Source organism: Macaca mulatta, chromosome 13 (assembly GCF_049350105.2).
Source record: "Macaca mulatta isolate MMU2019108-1 chromosome 13, T2T-MMU8v2.0, whole genome shotgun sequence".
Classification (NCBI taxonomy): domain Eukaryota; kingdom Metazoa; phylum Chordata; class Mammalia; order Primates; family Cercopithecidae; genus Macaca; species Macaca mulatta.
In genome coordinates, this window is record NC_133418.1 from 38,755,935 (window position 1) to 38,781,582 (window position 25,648).

A 25,648-nucleotide genomic window follows, 5' to 3' on the forward strand; every position below is an offset into this window, starting at 1 on the left:
GCAGTGGCTCATGCCTGTAATCCCAACAGTTTGGGAGGCCAAGGCAGGCAGATCACCTGAGGTCAGGAGTTCCAGACCAGCCTAGACCAACATGGTGAAGCCCCATCACTACTAAAAACACAAAATTAGCTAGGCATGGTGGTAAGCGCCTGTATTCGCAGCTACTGAGGAGGCTAAGGCAAGAGAATCGTTTGAACCCAGAAAGTAGAAGTTGCAGTGAGTGGAGATGGCGCCACTGCACTCCAGCCTTGGCGAAAGAGGAAGACCGTCTCAGAAAAACAAAAAGAAAGCTTAGCTGAGCTTTCTGAAAAAACACAGCAGCACCACTTAGTTGGCCAGAACACTTCAACCAGCAAAGTACATCCAACCACTAACTCCCAAACTGAAAAGTGAGCCGCCACTAGGCAGGTGCTTTGTTGAACCTCTTCATGGGGCAAGCAGGCTTGTCAGTTCTCTAAGCATCTCTTCATCTCCCCTACGTCCCCTCAAGCAATATAAATCAGTCCAAGACCCAGGCTCAGCTAACTCACCAGATCAGGATGGGGAAGCTTTTTAGTGAAGATCCTCATGGACCCCTGGAAAACATCAGTCACAATAGCTGCACAAACAGGAAGCAAGAGACAAATTCCATGAGGATGGAAAACATGTCTAAAATACATTTCCAGCTTGTAAATTTCTGAAATAAACCAGCATCTTCCAACAAAAGACCCAGAGCTCTCACTAAACACAGAAGTTTCCTTTTGTACCATATACCACCAGGGTACCTTTATAATTATTTGTGTAAATAATTACTTTATTTCTCTTCCTTAAGACAACTTTTGATCCTCCATCACAGGGCCTGGTCCATAAAAGAAAAGGTAAATGTATTCAAAATGAAGGAATGATTTACAGAGCCCGGCAATACATGAATTACAAAAAAAATTCACAAGAGAAACAAGGAAAACCAAGGAACTTCCCATAACCATAAGCTACTTTCAAAGGGAGACAATGTCCAAACTGTAATGAAGAGGACAATGACAGACTAAGAGATGGGCCAGAACAGGATCAAAGCAACAAGAGAGAAAGCACAACCAAGTTCTAGAATCCTGCCAAAACGTAAGTTTGAGAGCTCACAGGGTTAACACAGGCTGAAGACACCTGGTAGAGAGGGCAGGGCCATCCAGTGGGAAGAGCAACAGGCCACAATCCCACATCAAGACACCATCACGCCTATAATCCCAGCACTTTGGGCAGATCACCTGAGGTCAGGAGTTTGAGACCAGCCTGGCCAACAAGGTGAAATCCCATCTCTACTAAAAATACAAAAATTAGCTGAGCGTGGTGGTAGGTACCTGTAATCCCAGCTACTCTTGGGAGGCTGAGGGAGGAGAACTGCTTGAACCTAGGAGATGGAGGCTACCATGAACTGAGACTGTGCCACTGCACTCCAGCCTAAGTGACAGAGCAAGACTCCGTCTCAAAAAATACATAAAATAAAATATCATTGTGACTATAACCATATTCTAGCAAAAACTATGCAGAGGGGCCTATTCAGAAAGAACATTTAGTTTATGTATAAAACAGATACCACCCTACCCCAGATAAAGAGTTAACAAAAGAATGGGAAGTTGCCTCAGCCCCACAAGTCGCTGGGACTACAGCCACCACACCTGGCTAACTTTTGTATTTTTGGTAGAGATGGGGTTTCACCATGTTGGCCAGGCCGGTCTCAAACTCCTGACCTCAGGTAATCCACCCACCTCGGCCTCTCAAAGAGGATTATAAGCATGAGCCATCTCGCCCAGACGCAAAGTTTTTTAAAAGGGAACAAAAGAGCTCCTTTTTTTTTTTTATCAGTAAATGACTTACTCTTCTTCTTCTTCTTTGTGCCCCCCAGAGCTGAGTGCAGAGCATTCAGAAACCAAGACAGAAAGTCGACTCCATCTCCTGGAAAAAAAGGAAGGATAGAAAACGTTGAAGCTAAGTGGCATTAGAGTTAACTTAAACCATGCACTGGTTGGCATTCCTGATTCTCCCCCTTCCTCTCTGGCCATGCCATCCCATCCCAACTCCTGTGCATCCTCCTCTATCTGATCATTAAATGCTGGCACTCCTCAAGGTCAAGCTCTAACTCTTCTGATCTTGACTCTCTCCATAGGCTATCTGATTCATACCAGGACTGTATTGTATCACTCAGGGATGACCAAAACAAATGAATATGACCTTTTAACATCCACTTCTCTCCAGAGTGAGCTCACACTTTCTTCTTCCCTTCTGTAGCTCACAAAGATTCCTATCTTGTAGGAAAGTGACTAGCATACAGACTGAAAAGGCATACAGAACAAGGGGTTCTGGAAACAAGCAGGTTGACAATATTCCATGAAAATGCTGTCTACAGAGCCTGCCACTCAGACATTTCTGGGATAATGGCTACTTTTTTTTTTTTGAGACAGAATCTTGCTCTGTTGCACAGGTTGGAGTGCAGTGGCATGATCTCAGCTCACTACAACCTCCCCTCCAGGGTTCAAGCGATTCTCCCACCTCAGCCTCCCAAGTAGCTGGGATTACAGGCACCTGCCACCAGGCCCAGCTAATTTTTGTATTTTTAGTAGAGATGGGGCTTCACCATGTTGGCCAGGCTGGTCTCAAACTCTTGACCTCAAGGGATCCTCCCACCTCAGCCTAATGTTTACTTTCTCATCAACTAAGATTTGCTTCTATTTAGTTCCTCTTTGCTCACCCAATTAAAATGTCAAAGACTATAGTATATCTTCCTCGATTTCATTTCCCTAAACCCAGAGACCCCTGACAACTCCATAGATGATTTTCTTTTTATTCCATACATAGAATGCTTTTACATGACAACAAACTACCACAGCAAGAAACACTTCACACATCTAAACGCTAGGCAAGTAATAACCTACTAGGTCTCAGAGATGGAGGAAATCATGTTTATGTGACATCGTAACTATCATAGCCAACAGTGGCTGTGATAGAAGAAACCAGACATATTCATTCTCAACTGATTTTTCTGCAACTCTACAACCCAATTATGCCATAACTTTCCAAACTGCCAAAAGGTGACAGGCCCCACTATCCACCTTCAGGCCAGAAGTCACCTGTGGAACACAGTGAATGCTGACATTGATCCATCCATTCATGGTCCACAAAAACATCATTCTCAGCAAAAATTGTTTCCTTTGTTGCAGCCTTAATATAAAACCCTGGGAGCTCAGAGAGTTGGTCCAGAAACAGAAATGTCCCTATAAACACAAGATAACCTAGCCACCTAGTTCCTGGGAATTAGATGGTCCTACAAAGCACACAAACAGGCTGTCAACTGTTTAGAAGGGTGAGGCACCCAGATTTTTTTTTCCCGACACAGGGTCTCGCTCTGTCGCCCAGGCTGGAGTGCAGTGACACAACCTCAGCTCACTGCAAGCTCTGCCTCCCAGGCCCAAGGAATCCTTCCACCTCAGTTTCCCAAGTAGCTGGGACTACAGGCGTGTGCCATCATGCCCAGCTAACTTTTCGATTTTTTGTCAAGAGGGAGTCTCCCTATGTTGCTCAGGCTGGTCTTGAACTCTTGGGCTCAAGCAATCCTCCCACTTTGGCCTCCCAAAGTACTGGGATTACAGGCATGAGCCAGGGTGCCTGGCCCCAGATTAAGATTTTATTGGCCATGTTGTAAACTACTAAACACCATCAATTGCCAAGCCCAAATAGCTTATAACTTCTGCTCGGCTGAGACTAAATCATAGGGCTTCTGATCAATATATATTATCCAATCCGAAGTGTATCTTATTTCCTACTAACCCTGAACCAAGTGCTCCATGGGCCCCATTCCTTATCACTTTTGATTCCTCCTATTTCTCCTTAACTAAGGAGAAATAGGCTTTTGAGAGACTCTTAAAAGCCACTACTCGACTTCCCCTCTAAGTCAATCCTCAGCCAGAATAATGTTTTTCTTTTTATTTTACAGATAGAGGTCTCACTCTGTTGCCCAGACTGGAGTACAGTGGAGCTAACATGGCTCACTACAGCCTCTACCTCCTAGGCTCGCGCGATCCTCCAACCTCAGCCTCTTAAGTAGCTGGAACTACAGGTACACACCACCATGCCTGGGTAATTTTTAAAAACTTGTTATAGATACAGGGTCTCACTATGTTGCGCATGATGGTCTCGAACTCCTGGGCTCAAGCGATCCACCCACCTCGACCTCCCAAAGTGCTGGGATTACAGGTGTGAATGACCATGCCCAGCTAGAATAATGTTTTTAAAACAAATTAAGTCTGATGTCACATCTTTGTTAAAAGCCTTCAATGAGGCCGGGCATAGTGGTTCACGCCTGTAATCCCAGTACTTTGGGAGGCCGAGGCAGGCGGATCACCTGAGGTAAGGAGTTCAACACCAGCCTGACCAACATAGTGAAACCCCGTCTCTACTAAAAATACCAAAAAATTAGCCAGGTATGGTGGCAGGTGCCTGTATTCCCAGCTACTCGAGAGGCTGAGGCAGGAGAATTGCTTGAACCCGGGAGACAGAAGCTGCAGTGAGCTGAGATCACACTACTGCACTCCAGGCTGGGCAACAGAGTGAGACTCCCTCTCCGGGAGAAAAAAAAAAAAAAAAGCCTTCAATGACTCCAGCTATTGTCAGGATATAATCCAAGCTCTTTATGGTGGCTTACAAACCAGGCCATCTGGTCCCTCCCTCAGGAGCTACACCTTGGCTCTCCATTGACCCCTGGAGTCCAAGGGTCCCGCTACTTGCAGTCTGTCTATGCCAGGCACTTTTCTCTTCTGCCCACCATGTCCTCTCTACCTGGAATGTTCACTCCCCATCCCAACCTGCCTCCACATCTACCTAAAACTCAGGGTCTCTTCCTCCACTCTGACCTCTTATCTACCTCCCACATGTTCAGTTGAGGGGGTCCTTACTCCATGCTCCCCTCCCATAGCACAGCACTTAACACCTGTAATTACCTTTTCCAAAAAAAGATAGTTGAGCCAGGCGCGGTGGCTCATGCCTGTAATCCCAGCACTTTGGGAGGCTGAGGCAGGCGGATCACGAGGTCAGGAGATTGAGACCAGCCTGGTTAACACCATGAAACCCCATCTCTACTAAAAATACAAAAAAATTAGCCAGGCATGGTGGCACATGCCTGTAGTCCCAGCTACTCAGGAGGCTAAGACAGGAGAATCACTTGATTCTGGGAGACAGAGGTTGCAGTGAGCCAAGATCGTGCCATTGCACTCCAGCCTAGGCAACAGAGCGAGACTCCGTCTCAAAAAAAAAAAAAAAAAAAGACAGTTGAAATTGCTTACTAATTTTTTTTTTTTTTTTTGAGACGGAGTCTAGCTCTGTCACCCAGGCTGGAGTACAGTGGCGCAATCTCAGCTCATTGCAAGCTCCGCCTCCTGGGTTCACGTTATTCTCCTGCCTCAGCATCCCAAGTAGCTGGGACTATAGGTGCCCGCCACCACGCCCGGCTAATTTTTCTATTTTTAGTAGAGACGGGGTTTCACCGTGTTAGCCAGGATGATCTCGATCTCCTGACCTTGTGATCTACCCGCCTCGGCCTCCCAAAGTGCTGGGATTACAGGCGTGAGCTACCGCGCCCAGCCTGCTTACTTATTTTTAAAGACAGGGTCTTCCTCCGTTACCCAGCTGGAGTGCAGTGGTGTGATCATAGCTCACTGTAGCCTTGAACTCCTGGGCTCACGCAACCTGCCTCAGCCTCCCAAGCAGCTCAGACCACAGGCTTGTGCCAGCACACTCAATCTTTCTACATAACTTTATTTCCCCACTAGACTGTGAGTTCTTCAAAGAGAAAAATCTTGTATTTTATCCCTGCTGCTCTAAAACCTAGCACCATGAGTGAATGTTGAACAAACTAATATGGATGCTAGACGATATGATATGAGATTCAGGTACAAAGTTACACTGTCCGCCTTACTCATAAGGCAATAACACATTGGGTCTGGAGAGATAAAAACAGTCAAAATAGTTCATCAGAGGCTGGGTGCAGTGGCTCACACCCATAATCCCAGCACTCTGGGAGGCCAAAGTGGGTGAATCACTTGAGGTCAGGAGTTCAAGACCAGCCTGGCCAACATGGTGAAACCCCCTCTCTACTAAAAATACAAAAATTAGCTTGGCACGTTGGCGGGCATCTGTAATCCCAACTACTTGGGAGGCTGAGGCAGGAGAATCCCTTGAACCCGGGAGGCAGAGGTTGCAGTGAGCACAGATCATAACACTGCACTCCAGCCTGGGCAATGGAGTAAGACTCGGTCTCAAAAAAAAAAAAAAAAAAAAATCATCAGAATACCCTAATGCGGGACATGAAAAAATGAGGATAGGTGACAGGTGTTTAATAAAAGCTAGTGTCTTTCCCAGTCTCCTGGTATTCCCCTAAGCCATACAGTTTAATTTACCAAATAAGACCGACTTTCTATTCAGCTACAATCTCCTGGGACTCTTAGCAGGGCAGACTGGTCAGAGGAGAATGAGGAACCTAACCACACAATCCACTGGACACTCCTGGCTACTCTCAAGATTCACTGCAGCTGGGTACAGTGGCTCACGCCTATAATCACAGCTACCTGAAGCTGAGGCAAGAGGATCCCTTCAGTCCAGAAGTTCAAGGCTGCAGTGAGCTACAAATCCCACCACTGTACTCCAGCCTAGTCAAAAGAGCAAGACTCTGTCTCTTAAAAAAAACAAAACAAAACAAAACAAAAAAAGGCCAGGCGCAGTGGCTCATGCCTGTAATCCCAGAACTTGGGAGGTCGAGTAGGGTGGATCACGAGGTCAGGAGTTCGAGATCAGCCTGGCCAACATAGTGAAACCCCGTCTCTGCTAAAAATACAAAAATAAGCCGGGCATGGTGGCACGTGCCTGTAGTCCCAGCTACTCGGGAGGCTGAGGTGGGAGAATCACTTGAACCCTGGAGGCGGAGGCTGCAGTGAGCCGAGACCATGCCATTGTACTCCAGTCTGGGTGACAAAGTGAGACTCCATCTCAAAAAAATAAAATAAAATTAATTAATTTAAAAAAAATTCACTGCCAAGTAGAAATAAATTTGTTCATCAAACTAGTTTTGTTGTCCTGAAACATAAATGACTTGTTCTTACCTTGTTTGGTGATCTGAAAAGTCTTCTTACTGCAAAGTACAACCGCCTGAAGCATCTCATGGGGAGACACATGTGCTTTGAAATTTCGAGGGTTCCAAAGCTTTCTCATCAGCTCTCCAAAACGCTGGACCAACAAGAACATGATATCCCCTGGAGGACGCTTAATGTTCTTATAATTGTCTTCTTCCAGAAAGTAGTTCCGGAGAGGAGGAACATTAGATAGAGCCTGAAAATCAAACACTCCGATTAACCCAAAGCCCCTTTGTAGGACCCCTTGAGCCAAGCTCTTCCAACTAAAGTTCTAACAGAATCTTGTGATGTGCCTGTGATGGCCTTAAAGAGCCAAAGTAAATCGACCCTTGGAGAATCCTACCCAGGCTCACATTACAGAAATATCATTAATATTGAGTTTCATATGACCTACAGTTCTACAGACACTTTGCTGATGTGGATACCACAAAGAAGGTTAAAACAAAACAAAAAAAAACCCACAGGTATTCAAATCTCTATCAACTTACTCAACAATTTCCTTTTGTTACTCTAATTATGCTGTGACAATACTTAAATTCATAGAGTAGAAAGGTAAAATCCAAATACCCTTTCCTTAATCATCCATTTTGGCTGAAGCACAAATAACTACCTAGGAAACACAGTTCTCCCATCTCTCAACTCCACACTAAAATAATATGAAAATTATCTTAAAATTTGATGTTTTCCCATAATAAAACCATATAATTGTACATAAAAGTAAATATAGGGAGCTGTGAGGACGCAAAGGAGTAAGAATGATACAACGACCTTTGGGGACTTGGGGGAAAGAGTGTGAGGAGGGGTGAGGGATAAAAGACTACACATCGGGTACAGTATACACTGCTCGTGCGATGAGTGACCAAAATCTCAGAAATCACCACTAAATAACTTATTCATGTAACCAAAAACCACCTGTTCCACAAAAACTTATTGAAATTTTTTTTTATTTTTGGAGACAGAGTCTTGCTCCATCCCCCAGGCTGGAGTGCAGCGGCATGATTTCAGCTCACTGCAACCTCTGCCTCCAGGCTTCAAGCAATTCTCATGCCTGAGCCACCGTGCCCAGCCAAAATTTTTTTTAAAAAGTAAATATACTGTTATGATGGAAAATGGTCGGCCAGGCGAGGTGGCTCATGCCTGTGATCCCAGCACTTTGGGAGGCCAAGGCGGGAGGATCACCTGAGGTCAGGAGTTCAAGACCAGCCTGGCCAACATGGTGAAACCCCCTCTCTACCAAAAATACAAAAATTAGCCAGGCGTGGTGGCAGGTGCCTGTAATCCCTGCTGCTCGGGAGGCTGAGGCAAGAGAAAATCACTTGAACCCAGGAGGCAGAAGTTGCAGTGAGCCAAAATGGCACCACTGCACTCCAGCCTGGACAACGACAGCAAAACTCCATCTCAAAAAAAAAAAAAAAAAAAAAGAAAAGAAAAAGAGAAAATGGTCAAAAGGTTTAGGACAATAAAAGCAAATTGGATCTCATTAAGCAGAAAGATAAAAATTAGCCATATTGGTTTCAGGAAGAAACACAGGCTCATTAGCCTGAGCTACAAAACTGGGAGGCAGGGTCTGGGTGTGGTGGTTCATGTCCACAATCCTAGCACTTTGGGAGGCCAAGGCGGGTGGATCATTTGAGGTCAGGAGTTTGAGACCTGCCAGGCCAACACGGTGAAACCCCGTCTCTACTAAAAATACAAAATTAGCTGGGCATGGTGGTGAGTGCCTGTAATTCCAGCCTCTCGGGAGGCTGAGGCAGGAGAATCACCCGGCGGGGGCAGAGGTTGCAGTAAGCCGAGATCGCTCCATTGCACTCCAGTCAGGGCAAAAAGAGCGAAATTCCATCTCAAAAAAGCAAAACAAAACTGGGAAGAGGAGGACCAAGCAGACCCTAAATAAAAATGCAGTATCCCCACAGATCCTTCCTGACCAGCACTGTGCTTACCATGAACACATTTCTTCCTTAAACAAGGTCATCTATTCAGGGAGTCAGCTAGAAGGGCTTCTGCTAAACGTAATAAACTCAGGCATCTCTAAGGAAGACAACTCAAAACACAGAGAGCACTGGCCGGGTGCAGTGGCTCATGCCTGTAATCCCAGCACTTTGGGAGGCTGAGGCGGGCAGATCACGAGGTCAGGAGATCAAGACCATCTTGGGTAACATGGTGAAACCCCGTCTCTACTGAAAATACAAAAAATTAGCCGGGCGTGGTGGCGGGCACCTGTAGTCCCAGCTACTCGGGAGGCTGAGGCAGGAGAACGGCATGAACCCAGGAGGCGGAGCTACTAGCAGTGAGCCAAGATCGCGCCACTGCACTCCAGCCTAGGCGACAGAGCGAGACTCCGTCTCAAAAAAAAAAACAACAACAAAAAGAACACAGAGAGCACTTTAACCGTAGAGGGGATTAGGAAAGCCCTGACAAGCTGAGCCCAGCTAAAGAAACAAGGACTTCCAACTTGTAGAATAATTACTTCAAAGAGAGATTTACTCTCAAAACAAGAGGATGCATAAAGTTTATCCTAATTCTCAGTTGTCTATCTTATAGAGAAATGTTGCACTCTGGCTTCAGCAACAATACAAATAATATTGGACATCCTCAGAGAAGAATTATCCACCCTCCAGATGGATGACCTGGTCCAGTCAACCCTATTTTAGCGGAAACATCATCACACAGGGTTTGTTCATCCATTTATTTTTATAAAGAGACGTTCCTACATGAACTAAAATTCATCAGAAAGCCAAGACTAACAGCTCTGACCAAATCCAAATTCTATCTGTCCATCCTATAAGTTTTCACTCAGCGGGGCATGGTGGTTTACACCTGTAATCCCAGTACTTTGGGAGGCCGAGGGGAGCGGATCACGAGATCAGGAGATCGAGACCATCCTGGCTAACATGATGAAACCCCATCTCTACTAAAAATGCAAAAAATTAGCCAGGCGTGGTGGCACATACCTGTAGTCCCGGCTACTTGGGAGGCTAAGGCAGGAGAATCGCCTGAACCTGGGAGGCAGAGGTTGCAATGAGCTGGGATTGCGCCACTGCATTCCAGCCTGGGAGACAGAGCAAGACTCCATCTCAAAAAAAATTAGTTTTCACGCAGCCATGAGAGGATTTAAAGGGAACATCTGATGAAAAGTCTCTCTCTACCTAAGAATTTGACCTTTCCACAGACTAGGCATGACACCAAGAGCAGACACCAAATGTAAAAACTACGCCTTTACAGTTTTTTGTCCAATTCTTCATGACAAAAATATCACTTAGAAAAATTTAAAGGCCAAATAAGTACTAGCAGAAAACATTTGCAACATATCCAACAGAAAAGGGCATAACTTCATTATATATTTCTTAAAGCTCAGTAAGATGAACCAATAGGAAAGGAGTCTATAAGGTGCAATAACTCAAGAAAAAAATATAAATAATCAACTTTAGAAGTGAAGCAAGTTTGGGTGCAGTGACTCACACCAGTAATGCCTGTACTTCTCAAAGTCCTCAAAATTCTCCAACAGCCTCGAATTCCTGGGCTGACAGGATCCTCCCACCTCAGCCTCCCAAACAGCTAGGACCACAGGCATGCATGCACCACCGTGCCCAGCTAATTTTTTTTTTTAAACAGAGACACGGTCTCGCTATGTTGCCAGGCTGGTTTCAAACTACTGGCCTCAAGGGACCCTGCCACTTTGGCCTCCCCAAGAGCTGGGATTAGAGGCATGAGCCACCGTACCCAGCCCCTCACAATTTATACATTTTTTCCCCAGTAAGCCTGTGTTTACAATTACAATTTTTTAATCACGTTCTTGGTGAAGTAGAATTATTGTTTTCTTATTATACTTACCAACATTTAAAAATTGGCCGGGCGTGGTGGCTCACACCTGTAATTCCAGCACTTTGGGAGGCTGAGGCAGGTGGATCATGAGGTCAGGAGTTCAAGACCAGCCTGGCCAAGATGGTGAAACCCTGTCTCTACTAGAACTACAAAAATCAGCCAGGCGCAGTGGCAGGCGCCTGTAATCCCAGTTACTCAGGGGGCTGAAGCAGGAGAATCGCCTGAACCCGGGCAGCAGAGGTTGCAGTGAGCTGAGATCCCGCCACTACACTCCAGCCTGGACAACAGACTGAGACTCCGTCTCAAAAAAAAAAAGAAAAGAAAAGAAAATAGGACAACTTTGGTTTTCTGTCTTTTCCATTTCAGGGTTATGAGCATATGGGCAAGAGAAAGTCATTGATCAGCCAGCATGACAAACATCTACACCATTTAAAAAAAAAAAAATGCATCTGGCATGTTTCTTACTTGACACTGCAAGGCAACACAAACTTGGTCCCGCATTCCCTGGAAGTTACAAAGGCCATGAGCCAGAGGCATGAAAAAGCCTCACCAGCCGGGCGCGGTGGCTCAAGCCTGTAATCCCAGCACTTTGGGAGGCCGAGACGGGCGGATCACGAGGTCGGGAGATCGAGACCATCCTGGCTAACACGGTGAAACCCCGTCTCTACTAAAAAGTACAAAAAACTAGCCAGGCGAGGTGGCGGGCGCCTGTAGTCCCAGCTACTCGGGAGGCTGAGGCAGGAAAATGGCATGAACCCAGGAGGCGGAGCTTGCAGTGAGCTGAGATCCGGCCACTGCACTCCAGCCTGGGCGACAGAGTGAGACTCCGTCTCAAAAAAAAAAAAAAAAAAAAAAAAGAAAAAGAAAAAGCCTCACCATTTGACAGCAGCCCAGTGAGCAAAGGAATGCTCTGCCTGTTGCAGAACAATTACTCAAGTAGAGTCCTTAGCAAGACTTGGTGTCTGAGGATCATCTGACTATACTCTATAAGAAGGCAGTAATTTCTTTTTTGAGATGGAGGAGTTTCGCTCCTGTTGCCCAGGTTGGAGTGCAATGGCATGATATCGGCTCACTGCAACTTCCACCTCCCAGGTTCAAGCGATTCTCCTGCCTCAGCCTCCCGAGTAGTTGGGATTACAGGCATGCACCACCACACCCAGCTAATTTTGTATTTTTAGTAGAGATGGGGTTTCTCCATGTTGGCCACGCTGGTCTCCAACTCCTGACCTCAGGTGATCCTCCCACTTTGGCCTCCCAAAGTGCTGTGATTACAGGTATGAGCCACCACGCCCGGCCAAAGGCAGTAATTCCTTGGCCAGCATACATACTATTTCCTGTCCCTCTCTTTTTTATTTTTTCTTGAAACAGAGTCTCACTCTGTTCCCCAGGCTGGAGTGCAGTGGCACGATCTCGGGTCACTATAACCTCTGCCTGCCGGATTCAAGTTGATTCTCCCACCTCAGCCTGCCGAATAGGTGGGATTACAGGCTTGCACAACCATACCTGGCTAATTTTTATAATTTTAGTAGAGACAGGGTTCCGCCATGTTGGCCAGGCTGGCTGGAACTCCTGACCTCAGGCAATCCGCCCGCCTTGGCCTCCCAAAGTGCTGGGATTACAGGGGTGAGCCACTGTGCCCAGCCTTCTGGGTGTCCTTCTCTTCCTCAGTGTTCCCGTCTTGATCTTACCTGAAGAACGGCGTTGGCATAGTCATTAGCCTTTATGTTATTCAGTCCCACAATACCCGGCAGGTAAGTGGTACCATCATATGCCCGGGACAATTTGGCTTGCTTGTCCAAGTTTGCAATTTGCTGCTTTGTGAAAGTGGGCTTCAACACATACTGCAAAGCAAAAGAAAATGCTAAGTTGTTTAAGAGCTGAGTTCACAAGAAATGTCTACAAACAACAGCAATTTCTACAAAAACAAAGAACACTTTGGCCATGAACATCCCACCACACACAGAAAAAGTCCCAATCAGTAGGTGTAAAGATTGAAGTAACACAGGGTAGATCCTCTCCCATGGCTAATCTACAAGGGGATCTCTGTGTCTAACCCAAAATCACTGAATCCCAGGTCTTTTCATAGACCTCAGATCTGGTCAACTCATGAAAACTGACTGCCAGAAACTATTAAGTTCCTAAAGGCAGTCTAAGTCTCAGATAGAACCTCCCGGGAGCAGCACATGTACCTAGCTTTGGAGCAGGAGAGTTTCCTCCATTCTGGGTGAGACTGAGGATCTCCACGAGTCCCTGGTACTGGAAGAGCAGGATCAGACTCTTCTCAGGCAGTTACCAGAGTCATTATGTCACAGACTGGACAGAGGTCATCCCAAACTCACTTTGAAACACTGAATTTAGCCCAGTTTCTCCCTCTATAAATACTGTCCATACTTTTTTTTTTAGACGGAGTTTCACTCTTGTTGCCCAGGCTGGAGTGCCATGGCACGATCTCGGTTCACTGCAACCTCCCACTCCCAGATTCAAGCAATTCTCCCACCTCAGCCTCCCAAGTAGCTGGGATTACAGGCATGTGTCACCATGCCAGGGTAATTTTGTATTTTTAGTAGAAATGGGGTCTCATCATGTTGGTCAGGCTGGTCTCAAACTCCTGACCTCAAATGACCCACCTGCCTCCGCCTCCCAAAGTGCTCAGATTACAGGCGTGAGCCTCCGCACCCAGCCTGTCCATAACTATTTTAATCTCAACTACTAATAATAGGCTTATAAAATTTTTACAAGTAGAAAAAGCAATATTTCAAAGACTAAATACCACCATTTCCTTAAAAATAAACAGAACATGACCAACCTGGGCAACACAGTGAGACCCCATCTCTACAAAAAATTTTAAAAATTTATCTGGCCATGATGGTAATGCCTATAGTCCTAGCTACTTGGGAGGCTGAGGTGGGAGGCTGAGGTAGGAGGATCACTTGAACCCATGAGGTCGAGGCTGCAGTGAGCTGTGATGGTGCCACCACACTCCAGCCTGGGCGACAGAGCGAGACTCCGTCTAAAAAACAAAAACAAAACAGAGCACTTGGCACCATGAATATGCCCCAAGTGCTGAAAAGGAAAATAATAATCAAAAACCCAACACTAATCAAAGCCCATGCTCAGCACAATGAGTGTCTCTTGGTACAGGCCACAAACTAGAGCCCAGAGATGAGACATCTGTGGCTGGATGCTCTGGTCCCATCATATGTTAAAAGCAGCCAGAAGCTGGTGTGCAGCTTGGTAAATATTGTCCTACACCAGGACCAATTCATATCCCTGCTTCAAAGTGTGGAAGAATAATTTCACAAAAACACTTTAAACCCCATCAGAATACACCCATATTTCTTCAGTCCTAGCCCTCAATGTTACAAGTAGAAATGACAGTTAAGTTATAGACTACAGGCTGCAATTATGAATTCTGACCTTACTCAGTTTCCCCAGTTCTTCCCAAAAGGGAAAGCAGCCTCTCGATGCCCAAAAGGACTGAGATTCTTCCCTGTCCTCAGATGGGGCAGTCCCCTGGGAGCCCTGGGATGGCTCATTAAAGAATGGACCCCAAACCAACCCTCTTAGACACACACCGTGATATCCTCCAATGAGGAATCGATGATCTCATAGTTGTCTGGAAGGCAGTAAAACTTGAGGGTATGGAGGTTGAGGAAAACATGGTGGCTAAATTGGACACTGTGAATGTAGGCGTGAGACTTCAAACCTCGGCCTATAGGGAAGGGTGAAAGGCTGTAATAGAAGGGCAGATACTAGAAGGCACAGATCAGGTTTGCTTTTCCTTTCATTATTTTCTACCGGAACATGTTAACATCCGCGAAAAACAAATATTATGTCATTCATAAAATGAATCCTCCGCATGAAGTTCTCTCATAAAAAAACTAGCAAGAAAGACTAGCACATTAGTTACTTCTTTCTCTAGATGGCATAAGACATTGACTGGGGAAACAAAGTTCACTATTTTTTGCAAATATTTGTAAAATACATATGATATATAAAATATAGATAATCTCTATATATATAACTATATATTCACATACATAGTTTCCTATATATATGAAACTAGAAACATCTATGCATGTGTGAGTGCATAAATACACATATACATAAATATATACATATCCTATGACAGTCCATCATCACTCAGTCCTGAATTTCCAAATGCCCATATTCAGGACAATGCTGTATCTATGTAACTTTTCTCATATTGCTACTCCTTTCTAGAATCTCTCTCCCCTAACCATTCAAACTCCTATGTCCTGCCAATTCAAGTCCCACCTCCACTCCTTCATGAACTCAACATCAACACTCCAGCTAACATTGATTTTTGCACATTTTAACTCCTACTGCACTTATTTTTACTCAGTGCCACGGTCCAGCAGTAATCTTTATGGTCTAACAGAACTCGCTCGTTGTTTCACATGTCAACCTTGACTCCTTAGAAGCTCCTAATAAGAGCAAAGAATATAGTTTTTATCTCTTTTTTTGAGACAGGGTTGCCGGGCGCGGTGGCTCACGCCTGTAATCCCAGCACTTTGGGAGGCCGAGGCGGGCGGATCACAAGGTCAGGAGATCGAGACCACGGTGAAACCCCGTCTCTACTAAAAATACAAAAAATTAGCCGGGCGCGATTGTGGGCGCCTGTAGTCCCAGCTACTCAGGAGGCTGAGGCAGGAGAATGGCGTGAACCCGGGAGGCGGAGCTTGCAGTGAGCCGAGATCGCGCCACTGCACTCCAGCCTGGGCGACAGAGCGAGACTCCGTCTCAAAAAAAAAAAAAAAAAAAAAAAAAAGAGACAGGGTCTTGCTATGTTAGCCAGGTGGATCTTGAACTCTTGGCTTTAAACAATTCTCCTCCTCAGCCTTCCAAAATGCTAGGATTACACGTGTAAGCCACTGTGCCCAGTTGTTTTTACCTCATTTGAATCCTCCACTATACTATGTACATGGCATCTGCTTGGTGTGAATGAGTTGAAATGATACATTTTCAGAAAAAAAAAAAAAAAAAAGGTATAAAAAAAGTCCTTTGAGCTAAAGGATACTTCAAAAAAAAAAAATTTGTAGCCTGGGTAACATAATAAGGCCTTGTCTCCACAAAAAAAAATAAAATAAAATATTTAGCCAGATAGCGGGGTGCAATGGCTCACATCTATAATCCCAGCACTTTGGGAGGTACAGGCAGGCACACTGCTTGAGCTCAGGAGTTTCAAGACTAGCCTGGGCAACAGAGTACAATCCCATCTTTTAAAAAAAATGTGGCTGTGTGCCGTGGCTCACGCCTGTAATCCAGCACTTTGGGAGGCCAAAAAGTGTGGATCACTTAAGGTCAGGAGTCCAAGACCAGCCTGGCCAATATGGTGAAACCCTGTCTCTACTAAAAAATACTAAAATTAGCCAGGTGTGGTGGTGCATGCCTGTAATCCCAGCTACTCGGGAGGCTGAGGCAGAAGAATCACTTGAACTTGGGAGTCAGAGGCTGCAGTGAGCCAAGATCACGTCACTGCACTGCAGCCTGGGTGACACAGTGAGATTCCATCTCTTAAAAAAAAAAAAAAATTAGGCTGGGGGCAGTGGCTCATGCCTGTAATCCCAGCACTTTGGGAGGCCAAGACGGGTGGATTACCTGAGGCCAGGAGTTCGAGACCAGCCTGGCCAACATGGTGAAACCCCATCTCTACTAAAAGTACAAAAATTAGCCAGTCATGGTGGTGGGTGCCTGTAATCTCAGCCACTCCAGAGGCTGAGGCAGGAAAATTGCTTGAACCCAGGAGGCGGAGGTTGCAGTGAGCCAACCTGGGCAACAAAGTGGGACTCTGTCTCAAAATGATTTTTAAAAATTAAAACTTAAAAAAATACATATATTAGAGATTCGAGAACCCAGAGTCTTTGAGATTGCAATCTTTCATATGACTAGCTCTTTCTCCCTTTCAGATATATCCAGGTTCTGATCAGTCAGAGAACCTCTTATTGGTTTTCTAAGAATATTTCAATTTCCTGGGAACAAATAGAAATTATTAGATATGATTCCTGAGAACAGTTTACTTTCTTTAAAAAAAAAAAAAAAAGTCCCTCTGGAGCAGAACTGCAGCTAGCTTGAAAAACTTAAGTTTATAATTCCTAACATTCATTTACCTTGAAAGTACTTGCCACACACCAGACAGGCGTAAGCATTGATGTGTGAGAGGGAGATAGAACACAGTTTCTCAAAGTCAAAGTCCAGCACACTCCTAAGGAAACAAAACAGAAAAAAATAAATAGGATGGACACATAGGAAGGCACTCAAATGAAGCAGTGTTGGCTCTATGACCCATGATACCAAACAACATCCTTCAGAAAACAGTTCCCAACCATATATACACCATGGGGGACACTGATGATTCCTCACCTCCACCCGCCATGCTCCAAAGCACTGTTGAGGTGTCTCCACCAGACACACAATACCCAGGAGTCTCTCTCTCATTACTGTTTGTAACCAGTTCAGGACTTTTCATTGCAGTCACTTTCTCTAGAGGGAAAGCTACAAGTCAGACTAAGGTTAACAGTACCCCAACAGCATTCTGGAGGTGGAGAGCACATAAAAAGGGTGAAAAAATCCTTGCATAAAAGAAAAACATATCACTTAAGCCCAGGAGTTTGTGGCTACAGTGAGCTCTGATCCACCACTGCACTCCAGACTGGGATACAGAGTGGGATCCTCTCCGAAAAACAAATAATTAATTTTTTAAAAATGTATTTTTATCCACAGAAACAAATGAAAAGCCTGAAGAATTTTAAAATACCTACACAAATAGACCTATTTATTCAAGTGCGAAGTGAGTACTGGGCAGTAAGGAACAAAAACCTTACCTCCACTGAATCCACAAAGAGATTTAGTCTCAAATAGTAACTCTTAATTAACTGATAATGATCCCAAAGAGCTATGGTATCTAATTTATTAGAGGCCAATAGACAAAGTGACTATTGACAAATTTAAAATACAGCTGTCCCTCAGTAGCCACACGACACTGGTTCTAGGACACCTTCAGATACCAAAATTCGGAATGTTCAAGCCCCTTACAGTTGGCCCTTTGTATCTTCAGGTTCCATATTCTGATATTGAGGCTAACTGTAATTCAATTAAATAAAATTTAAAATTCAGTTCTTCAATTGCAGGAGCCACTGAAGCCACAGGTAGCTCATGCCTACCATAATGAACAACCCTTATAACTTTTTTGGTGTTTTTTTTTTTGAGATAGGGTCTCACTTTGTCATCCAGGCTGAAGTGCAGTGGCACAATCTCAGCTCACTGCAGCCTCAACCTCCTAGGTTCAAGCAATCCTCCTGCTTCAGCCCCCCAAGAAGCTGGGACTACAGGAGTGCACCACCACACCTGGCTAATTTTTTGTGTTTTTTGTAGAGATGAAGTTTTGCCACGTTGCCCAGGATGCTCAAACTCCTGAGCTCAAGCAATCTGCCTGCCTCAGCCTCCCAAAGTGCTGGGAATACAGGCACGAGCCAGAGAACTCAGTCATAACTTTTTTTTGTTAAGTTTTTTTAAAAGATGGGTCTCGTTGGCCGGGCACGGTGGCTCACGCCTGTAAACCCAGCACTTTGGGAGGCCAAGGTGAGTGGATCACCTGAGATCAGGAGTTTAAGACCAGCCTGGCCAACATGAAGAAACTCCATCTTTTCTAAAAGAAAATACAAAAATTAGCTGGGCGTGGTGGCAGGCACCTGTAATCCCAGCTACTCAGGAAGCTGAGGCAGGAGAATCGCTTGACCCTGGAAGGCAAAGGTTGCAGTAAGCCAAGATCATGCCATTGCCCTCCAGCCTGGGGTACAAAAGTGAAACTCCGTCTCAAAAAAAAAAAAAAAAAAAAAAAAAAAGGTGGGTCTCATTATGTTGACCAGGCTGGTCTCAAATTTCTGGCCTCAAGTGATCCTCCTGCCTTGGCCTGCCAAAGGGCTGAGATTACAGGTGTGGGCCACCACACCCAGCTCTTACAAGAGTAATTATGTTATTGTAGAACATTCCCCTACAATATAGGTTGAAAAACATTCTACAGGCCGGGCGCGGTGGCTCACGCCTGTAATCCCAGCACTTTGGGAGGCCGAGGCGGGCGGATCACAAGGTCAGGAGATCGAGACCACGGTGAAACCCCGTCTCTACTAAAAATACAAAAAATTAGCCGGGCGTGGTTGTGGGCGCCTGTAGTCCCAGCTACTCGGGAAGCTGAGGCAGGAGAATGGCGTGAACCCGGGAGGCGGAGCTTGCAGTGAGCTGAGATTGCGCCACTGCACTCCAGCCTGGGCTGGGCGACAGAGCGAGACTCCGTCTCAAAAAAAAAAAAAAAAAAAAAAAAAAGAAAAACATTCTACAGGCCACCTGGGAATCAGAGAAAAGAATGCTATGATGAGGTAAACTACTTCATCTTTCAAACAAATTTCTGTGTTTTTTTCTGCTGAATCCCAGGCACCCAAAAGAGTATCCAGTACATACTAGATACTCCATAAATATTTCAATGTGCTACTGTTATTTTAGGATACTATGCATCCTATTATCCCAACATACAAATGCAAAATAAGCTAAAAGCTCTTTAACAACATGTGTTCTAGCACTTACAATCAAAGAATAAAGAGTAACATGGCAAGAAGCACAACTCTCTAGACAGGTTTAAATTTGGGGGGAAGGGGGAGGGATAGCATTAGGAGATACACCTAATGTAAACGACCAGTTAATGGGTGCAGCACGCCAACATGGCATATGTATACATATGTAACAAACCTGCACACTGTGCACATGTACCCTAGAACTTAAAAGTATAATAAAAAATAAATAAATAAATAAATAAATAAGCTAAAAAAAAAAAGAAGTAAAATTTGGGAAAGTGTTGTTCAATGTACAGTCAAAAAACTTTCTATATAGATTCCATTGTTCTTGTGCTATCCTCAGCATCTCTGTCCTACTGACCTATTAATGGTGTCCAGGTATGGGCAGTGGCGGCTCCTCCGGTCCTCAGAATCCACTCGGCCATTCTTTGCTGAAAGGAAAATCATCACAGGCTTTGAAAATGGGAAACCTATACTCAGTGCCAACTAGCAGTACGAAAAGAAACAGAAATGGGAAAAACTAATCAAGATGAGTTCCTATTGTTTGGGTGGCAACATCGAAAAACAAGTCCACTAGCCAGGCGTCGTGGCTCACACCTATAATCCCAGCACTTTGGGAAGCCAAGATGGGCGGATCACCTGAGGTCAGGAGTTTGAGACTAGCCTGGCCAACATGGTGAAACCCCATCTCTACTAAAAATACAAAAATTAGCCAGGCATGGTGGTGGGCGCCTGTAATCCCAGCTACTTGGGGGGTTGAGGCAGGAGAATCGCTTGAACCTGGGAGAAGGAGGTTGCAGGGGGCCGAGATCACGCCACTGCACTCCAGCCTGGGGACGAGCAAAACTCTGTCTCAAAAAAAAAGAAACGAAAAAAGTCCACTAATAGAACAAGCCACAAACTAGGAGAATACATTTGGTATACATAAAATCAACACAAGATCTGTTTGCATTTTACATAAAGAAATCCCATAAAGCATGAAAAATATGAAATGTCACAAGCACTAAAATAAACTACTTGTAATACAAATGTACTACTATATAGTTGTGTATTTGTTTTGTTTTGTTTTGTTTTTTGAGACAGAGTCTCACTCTGTCACCCAGGCTAGAGTGCAATGGCGCGATCTCGGCTCACGGCAACCTCCACCTCCCAGATTCAAGCAATTCTCCTGCCTCAGCCTCCCGAGTAGCTGGGACTACAGGTGCATGCCACCACATCCAGCTAATTTTCATGCTTTTAGAAGAGATGGGGTTTCAACATGTTGGCCAGGCTGGTCTCAAACTCCTGACCTCGTGATCCACCTGCCTCAGCCTCCCAAAGTGCTGGGATTACAGGTGTGAGCCACCGAGCCCGGTCACAAATGTACTACATAGTTTAAAGAGTGGCTGGGGTGGGTGGCTCATGCCTGTAATCCCAGCACTCTGGGAGGCAGATGCAGGCAGCTCACCTGAGGTCAGGAGTTCGAGGCCAGCCTGACTAATATAATGAAACTCCGTTTCTACTAAAAATACAAAAATTAGCCAGGTGTGGTGGCATGCGCCTGTAATCCCAGTTGCTTGGGAGGCTGAGACAGGAGAATCGCTTGAACCCGGGAGGCGGAGGTTGCAGTGAGCTGAAATCGTGCCATTGCACTCCAGCCTGGACAACAAGAGTGAAACTGTCTCAAAAAAAAAAAAGAAGAATGTACATGTGTATCTATAAATCTACCACTTGTCAAAAACTTAAGGGGGTCTCAGATCTTACCCTACTTGCAAGCTAACAAGTTAGCCTGTCACAGTTTTACGAATGCTGATGGAAGGCATGTCACTACCTGGCCTGAAATGAAGGGCAATTTATTACAGCAATGACAGTAGCCAGAATATAGCCTTGATATCAGTTTCCCAAGTGAATGTCTACAAGGCAAAGTGAGGAGAACCCATGCACACAGTGAGTTGCCTTACAGGAGAGTAACCCTGAGCTTAGAGAATCTGAATCATTAACCATTTTTTTAAACGAGGTCTCACTCTGTTGCCTATCCTAGTCTTGAACTCCACCTCATCCTATAGAGTAGCTGCAATTACAAGTGTGAGCCACCACACCCTGCTCCAAATCTTTTATAATGGATTGTGCCCTTGTCTCCTCCTTGTTTTGTAGGGAGACACCACTGCTATCTTCCAAGGCTGCCCACTACATGAACATCCTTAAGGAGAGTCTAGGAGCAAAGGCAGTCAGGCAATGATCGCAGTATGTGCACAAACTCAAGAGACTAATGGAGAATTGTCTCCAGACTTTATTCAGCTTAAAAAGCGCTACATAATTCATATTTTAGTGCAGGTGCCTATTGCTCAGGCATTCTGAATATCTTGATTACAGAAATTACAAGACCTTAGAGGTTTTGTAAAAACTGAAGGAAAGCCGTGCACAGTGGCTCACGCCTGTAATTCCAGCACTTTGGGAGGCCGAGGCGAGTGGAAAACTTGAGCCCAGGAGTTCGAGACCAGCCTAGGCAACATAACAAGACTTGCTTCTATTTTAAAACGAAAAAAAAAAAATTCTTTTTTAAAATGGAAGGAAGTAACACTTGTAAAATCAGCACTGAGCCCCCACATCAGGCATTCGATGAAGGGAAACTGCTATTGTTATGACTGTTATAGTTAGAAATACCATACGGTTGGCCGGGCACGGTGGCTCACGCCTGTAATCCCAGTACTTTGGGAGGCCGAGGCGGGAGGATCACGAGGTCAGGAGATCAAGACCATCCTGGCTAACACGGTGAAACCCCTTCTCTACTAAAAATAGAAAAAATTGGCCAGGCGTGGTGTCGGGCGCCTGTAATCCCAGCTATTTGGGAGGCTGAGGTAGCATAATCGTTCGAACCCGGGAGGCAGAGGTTGCAGGAGCCGAGATCGCGCCACTGCACTCCATCCTGGGTGACACAATGAGACTCCACCTCAAAAAAAAAAAAAAAAGAAAAGAAAAATAGAAAAATAAATAATATACGGTTGAGATGAATACTGTCTTCTTCAGAACAAGTCGAACAGCAGAACCATAAAGTCTGGTTCCCTCCTCTTCTCACACCCAAACCCCACCCCTGCCCCGCCAACCCCACCCCTCCCCCGCCAAAGCGGCGCAGGGACCTGGCGGAAGATTAGAGAGACAAGAAAAAAGAACGCGAAAAAAAGAGGCTCTCGCGCCTAGCCCGGCCCGGCCCCGCGCACCTCGCACCTCCCGCTCAGGCTCCGAGTCCTCATCGACCTCGCGCTCCCGCTTCACCCGCACAAACGGGACAACAGAAGCCTGGGCCTCGCGCACGCTCGCCGGCTCGACCTCTCGCTTCACGCGCACAGGGCTGCCCCGGGAGCTTGCCGCCTCAGGCTCCCGCTCCCGATCTCGCTCCCGCTTGACGCGACCGGAGCTGCCCCGCGACTCGGACTCTCGCTTCCCGCGGGTGGAACCGCGAGACTCCCGCTTAGACCTGCCGGACATAGCCACTATCGGCAGAGTCTTCCAGCGCAGGCGCCAGGCACGCTCGAGCGCGCGGCACACGGCCAATCAGGAGAGGGGCTGGTAGGGAGCACCGAACGCTCTACGAGTCGCCACTGGGGACAAATCACGCTGCAGGAAATTTGTGGGCGGTGCTGTTCCTGTAGCGGTTTCCCCGCCCCTGAGAACCTTCTGTGGGCCTACCGTCGTTTACAGTTTACTGACACAGGAACCTTTACTGGCGACAGTTTTCTGGATAAAAGTTGTCAGGCCGGGCGCGGTGGCTCACGCCTGTAATCCCAGCACTTTGGGAGGCCGAGGCGGGTGGATCACCTGAGGTCGGGAGTTCAAGACCAGCATGACCAACATGGAGAAACAACATCTCTACTAAAAATACAGAATTAGCCAGACGTTGTGGCGCATGCCTGTAATCCCAGCTACTTGGGAGGCTGAGGCAGGAGAATCGCTTGAACCCGGGAGGCGGAGGCGAAGGTTGCAGTGAGCCAAGATCGCGCCATTGCACTCCAGCCTAGGCAACAAGAGCGAAACTCCGTCTCAAAATGAAATAATAAAATAAAAGAAAAAGAAGCTGTCATTCGGCCCCAGATTTGTGCCTCGAAACCACCATCGCGAGGTCGTTTCCCACAGTCTCCGCGGCTTGGAGGCTGACAATCCTGCGCAGGAAAACTAGGCAACATTCCCAAATCATCCCCTTGACGGCCCTAATTCTACTGTTAGAGGGTTCTTGGTACCATGAAAACGCAAATGCCCGGTAGGAGCGGATTTACCATGAAGCTAATAAAGCTCTAACCTCAGGACCTGCCTTGAACTTGTTTGCTTGTTTGAACTGTTCCATTGAGGTATAATTGACATACAACAAACTACATGTTTAAAGTGTGGAATTTAGGCCAGGCGCTGTGGCTCACGCCTGTAATTCCAGCACTTTGGGAGGCAGAGGCGGGCGGATCACCTGAGTCAGGATTCGAGACCAGCCTGGTCAACATGGCGAAACCCCGTCTCTACTAAAAATACAGAAATTAGCTGCGGTGGCACGAGCCTGTTATCCCAGCTACTCAGGAGGCTGAGGCAGGAGAATCGCTTGAACCCGGGAGGTGGAAGTTGCAGTGAGCCGAGATCGCGCCATTGCACTCCAGCCTGGGAAACAAGAGTGAAACTCCGTCTTAGAATACAATACAACACAACACAACACAGCAATTTACTGAATTCTGACTTGAGGTATATGTCAGAGGCGTTGGAACCAGACCAACTCCACTGAAGGTTAGGAAAATGAGGCTGGGACTTGACAGGCTGCATTCCTAGGAAGTTAGATATTCCTAGCCTTTAGATGTCTCTGGTTAAGGGAACAGAGAGATAATGTTTACTAAACAGATCCAGACTTGGGAGTGTCCTAATATCCTAATAACTGGAGAATACAGGCATTCCTAATTTTGCTTTAAAGATAATATTGCTTCTTGCAAAATATAGTAATTAATAAAATTAATCCTTTATCACAAACCCTTGTAGCAGAGCACATCTCCCCATAATCTTTTTATCCTATATGTAAACAAGCATTGTAGCCAGGATGGACGCGTTCCTCCTCTTTCAGGAACGCCCTACTCTATGGAGTAGCTGTACTTTCATTACTTTATTTTGTGTGTGTGGTTTTTTTTTTTTTTTTTTTTTTTTTTTTGAGACGGAGTCTCGCTCTGTCGCCCAGGCTGGAGTGCAGTGGCGGGATCTCAGCTCACTGCAAGCTCCGCCTCCCGGATTTACGCCATTCTCCTGCCTCAGCCTCCCGAGTAGCTGGGACTACAGGCGCCCACCACCTCGCCCGGCTAGTTTTTTTTTTGTATTTTTTAGTAGAGATGGGGTTTCACCGTATTAGCCAGGATGGTCTCGATCTCCTGACCTCGTGATCCGCCCGTCTCGGCCTCCCAAAGTGCTGGGATTACAGGCTTGAGCCACCGCGCCCGGCCTTGGCTACTTTACTTTCTTAATAAACTTGCTTTTACTTTGCACTGCGGATTCACCCTGAATTCTTTCTTGCACGAGATCCAAGAACCCTCCGTTAGGGTCTGAATCCGGATCCTTTCCTGTAATATATACACCCATGAAGCCATCACCACAATCAAGAGAAGAGATCTGGGCCCAGCATGGTGGCTCACACCTATAATCCCAGCACTTTGGGAGGCCTGAGGCAGGAGGATCACTTGAGGTCAGGAGTTCAAGACTAGCCTTGGCAACATAGAGAGACCACATCTCCACAAAAAAAATTTAAAAATTAGCTGGGCATGGTGGTGTGCTATTCAGGAGGCTGAGGCAGGAGGATTATTTGGGCTTGAGAGGAGTAGTGATTGCGCACTACAATCCAACCTATGCGACAGAGATCCTGCCTCAAAAAAAAAAATTTTTTTTAAAGAATCTACCCAGCCCCAAAGATAACCTCTTCCTCCCAGAGAACCCCCACAAAAATCAACTGATCTCTCAGTCACTATAGATTAGTTTGCACTTCTTATATAAATGGAATCATACAGAGTCCCTGGCCTCTTTCACTGGGCATATTTACTTTATGATCCATCTATGTTGGTGAGCTACAGAGCTTCCCTTGGATTGCTCAGTAACACTCCA

General features: G+C 45.8%; 1 protein-coding gene across 2 annotated transcripts in view; it reads right to left on the reverse strand.

Moving 5' to 3' along the window:
• Positions 1–25,648, reverse strand: part of USP39 (ubiquitin specific peptidase 39) — a 48,333-nt gene that overhangs the window by 12,011 nt on the left and 10,674 nt on the right. Inside the window, 8 exon segments of one of the 2 annotated variants that reach the window (NM_001261695.1) lie at positions 531–598; positions 1,849–1,926; positions 7,119–7,344; positions 12,659–12,811; positions 14,546–14,682; positions 17,102–17,196; positions 19,920–19,989; positions 22,756–23,058. In NM_001261695.1, coding sequence (NP_001248624.1) covers positions 531–598; positions 1,849–1,926; positions 7,119–7,344; positions 12,659–12,811; positions 14,546–14,682; positions 17,102–17,196; positions 19,920–19,989; positions 22,756–23,023 — 1,095 coding nt within the window. In that variant the 5' untranslated portion in view covers positions 23,024–23,058. 2 annotated transcript variants of the gene reach the window in all.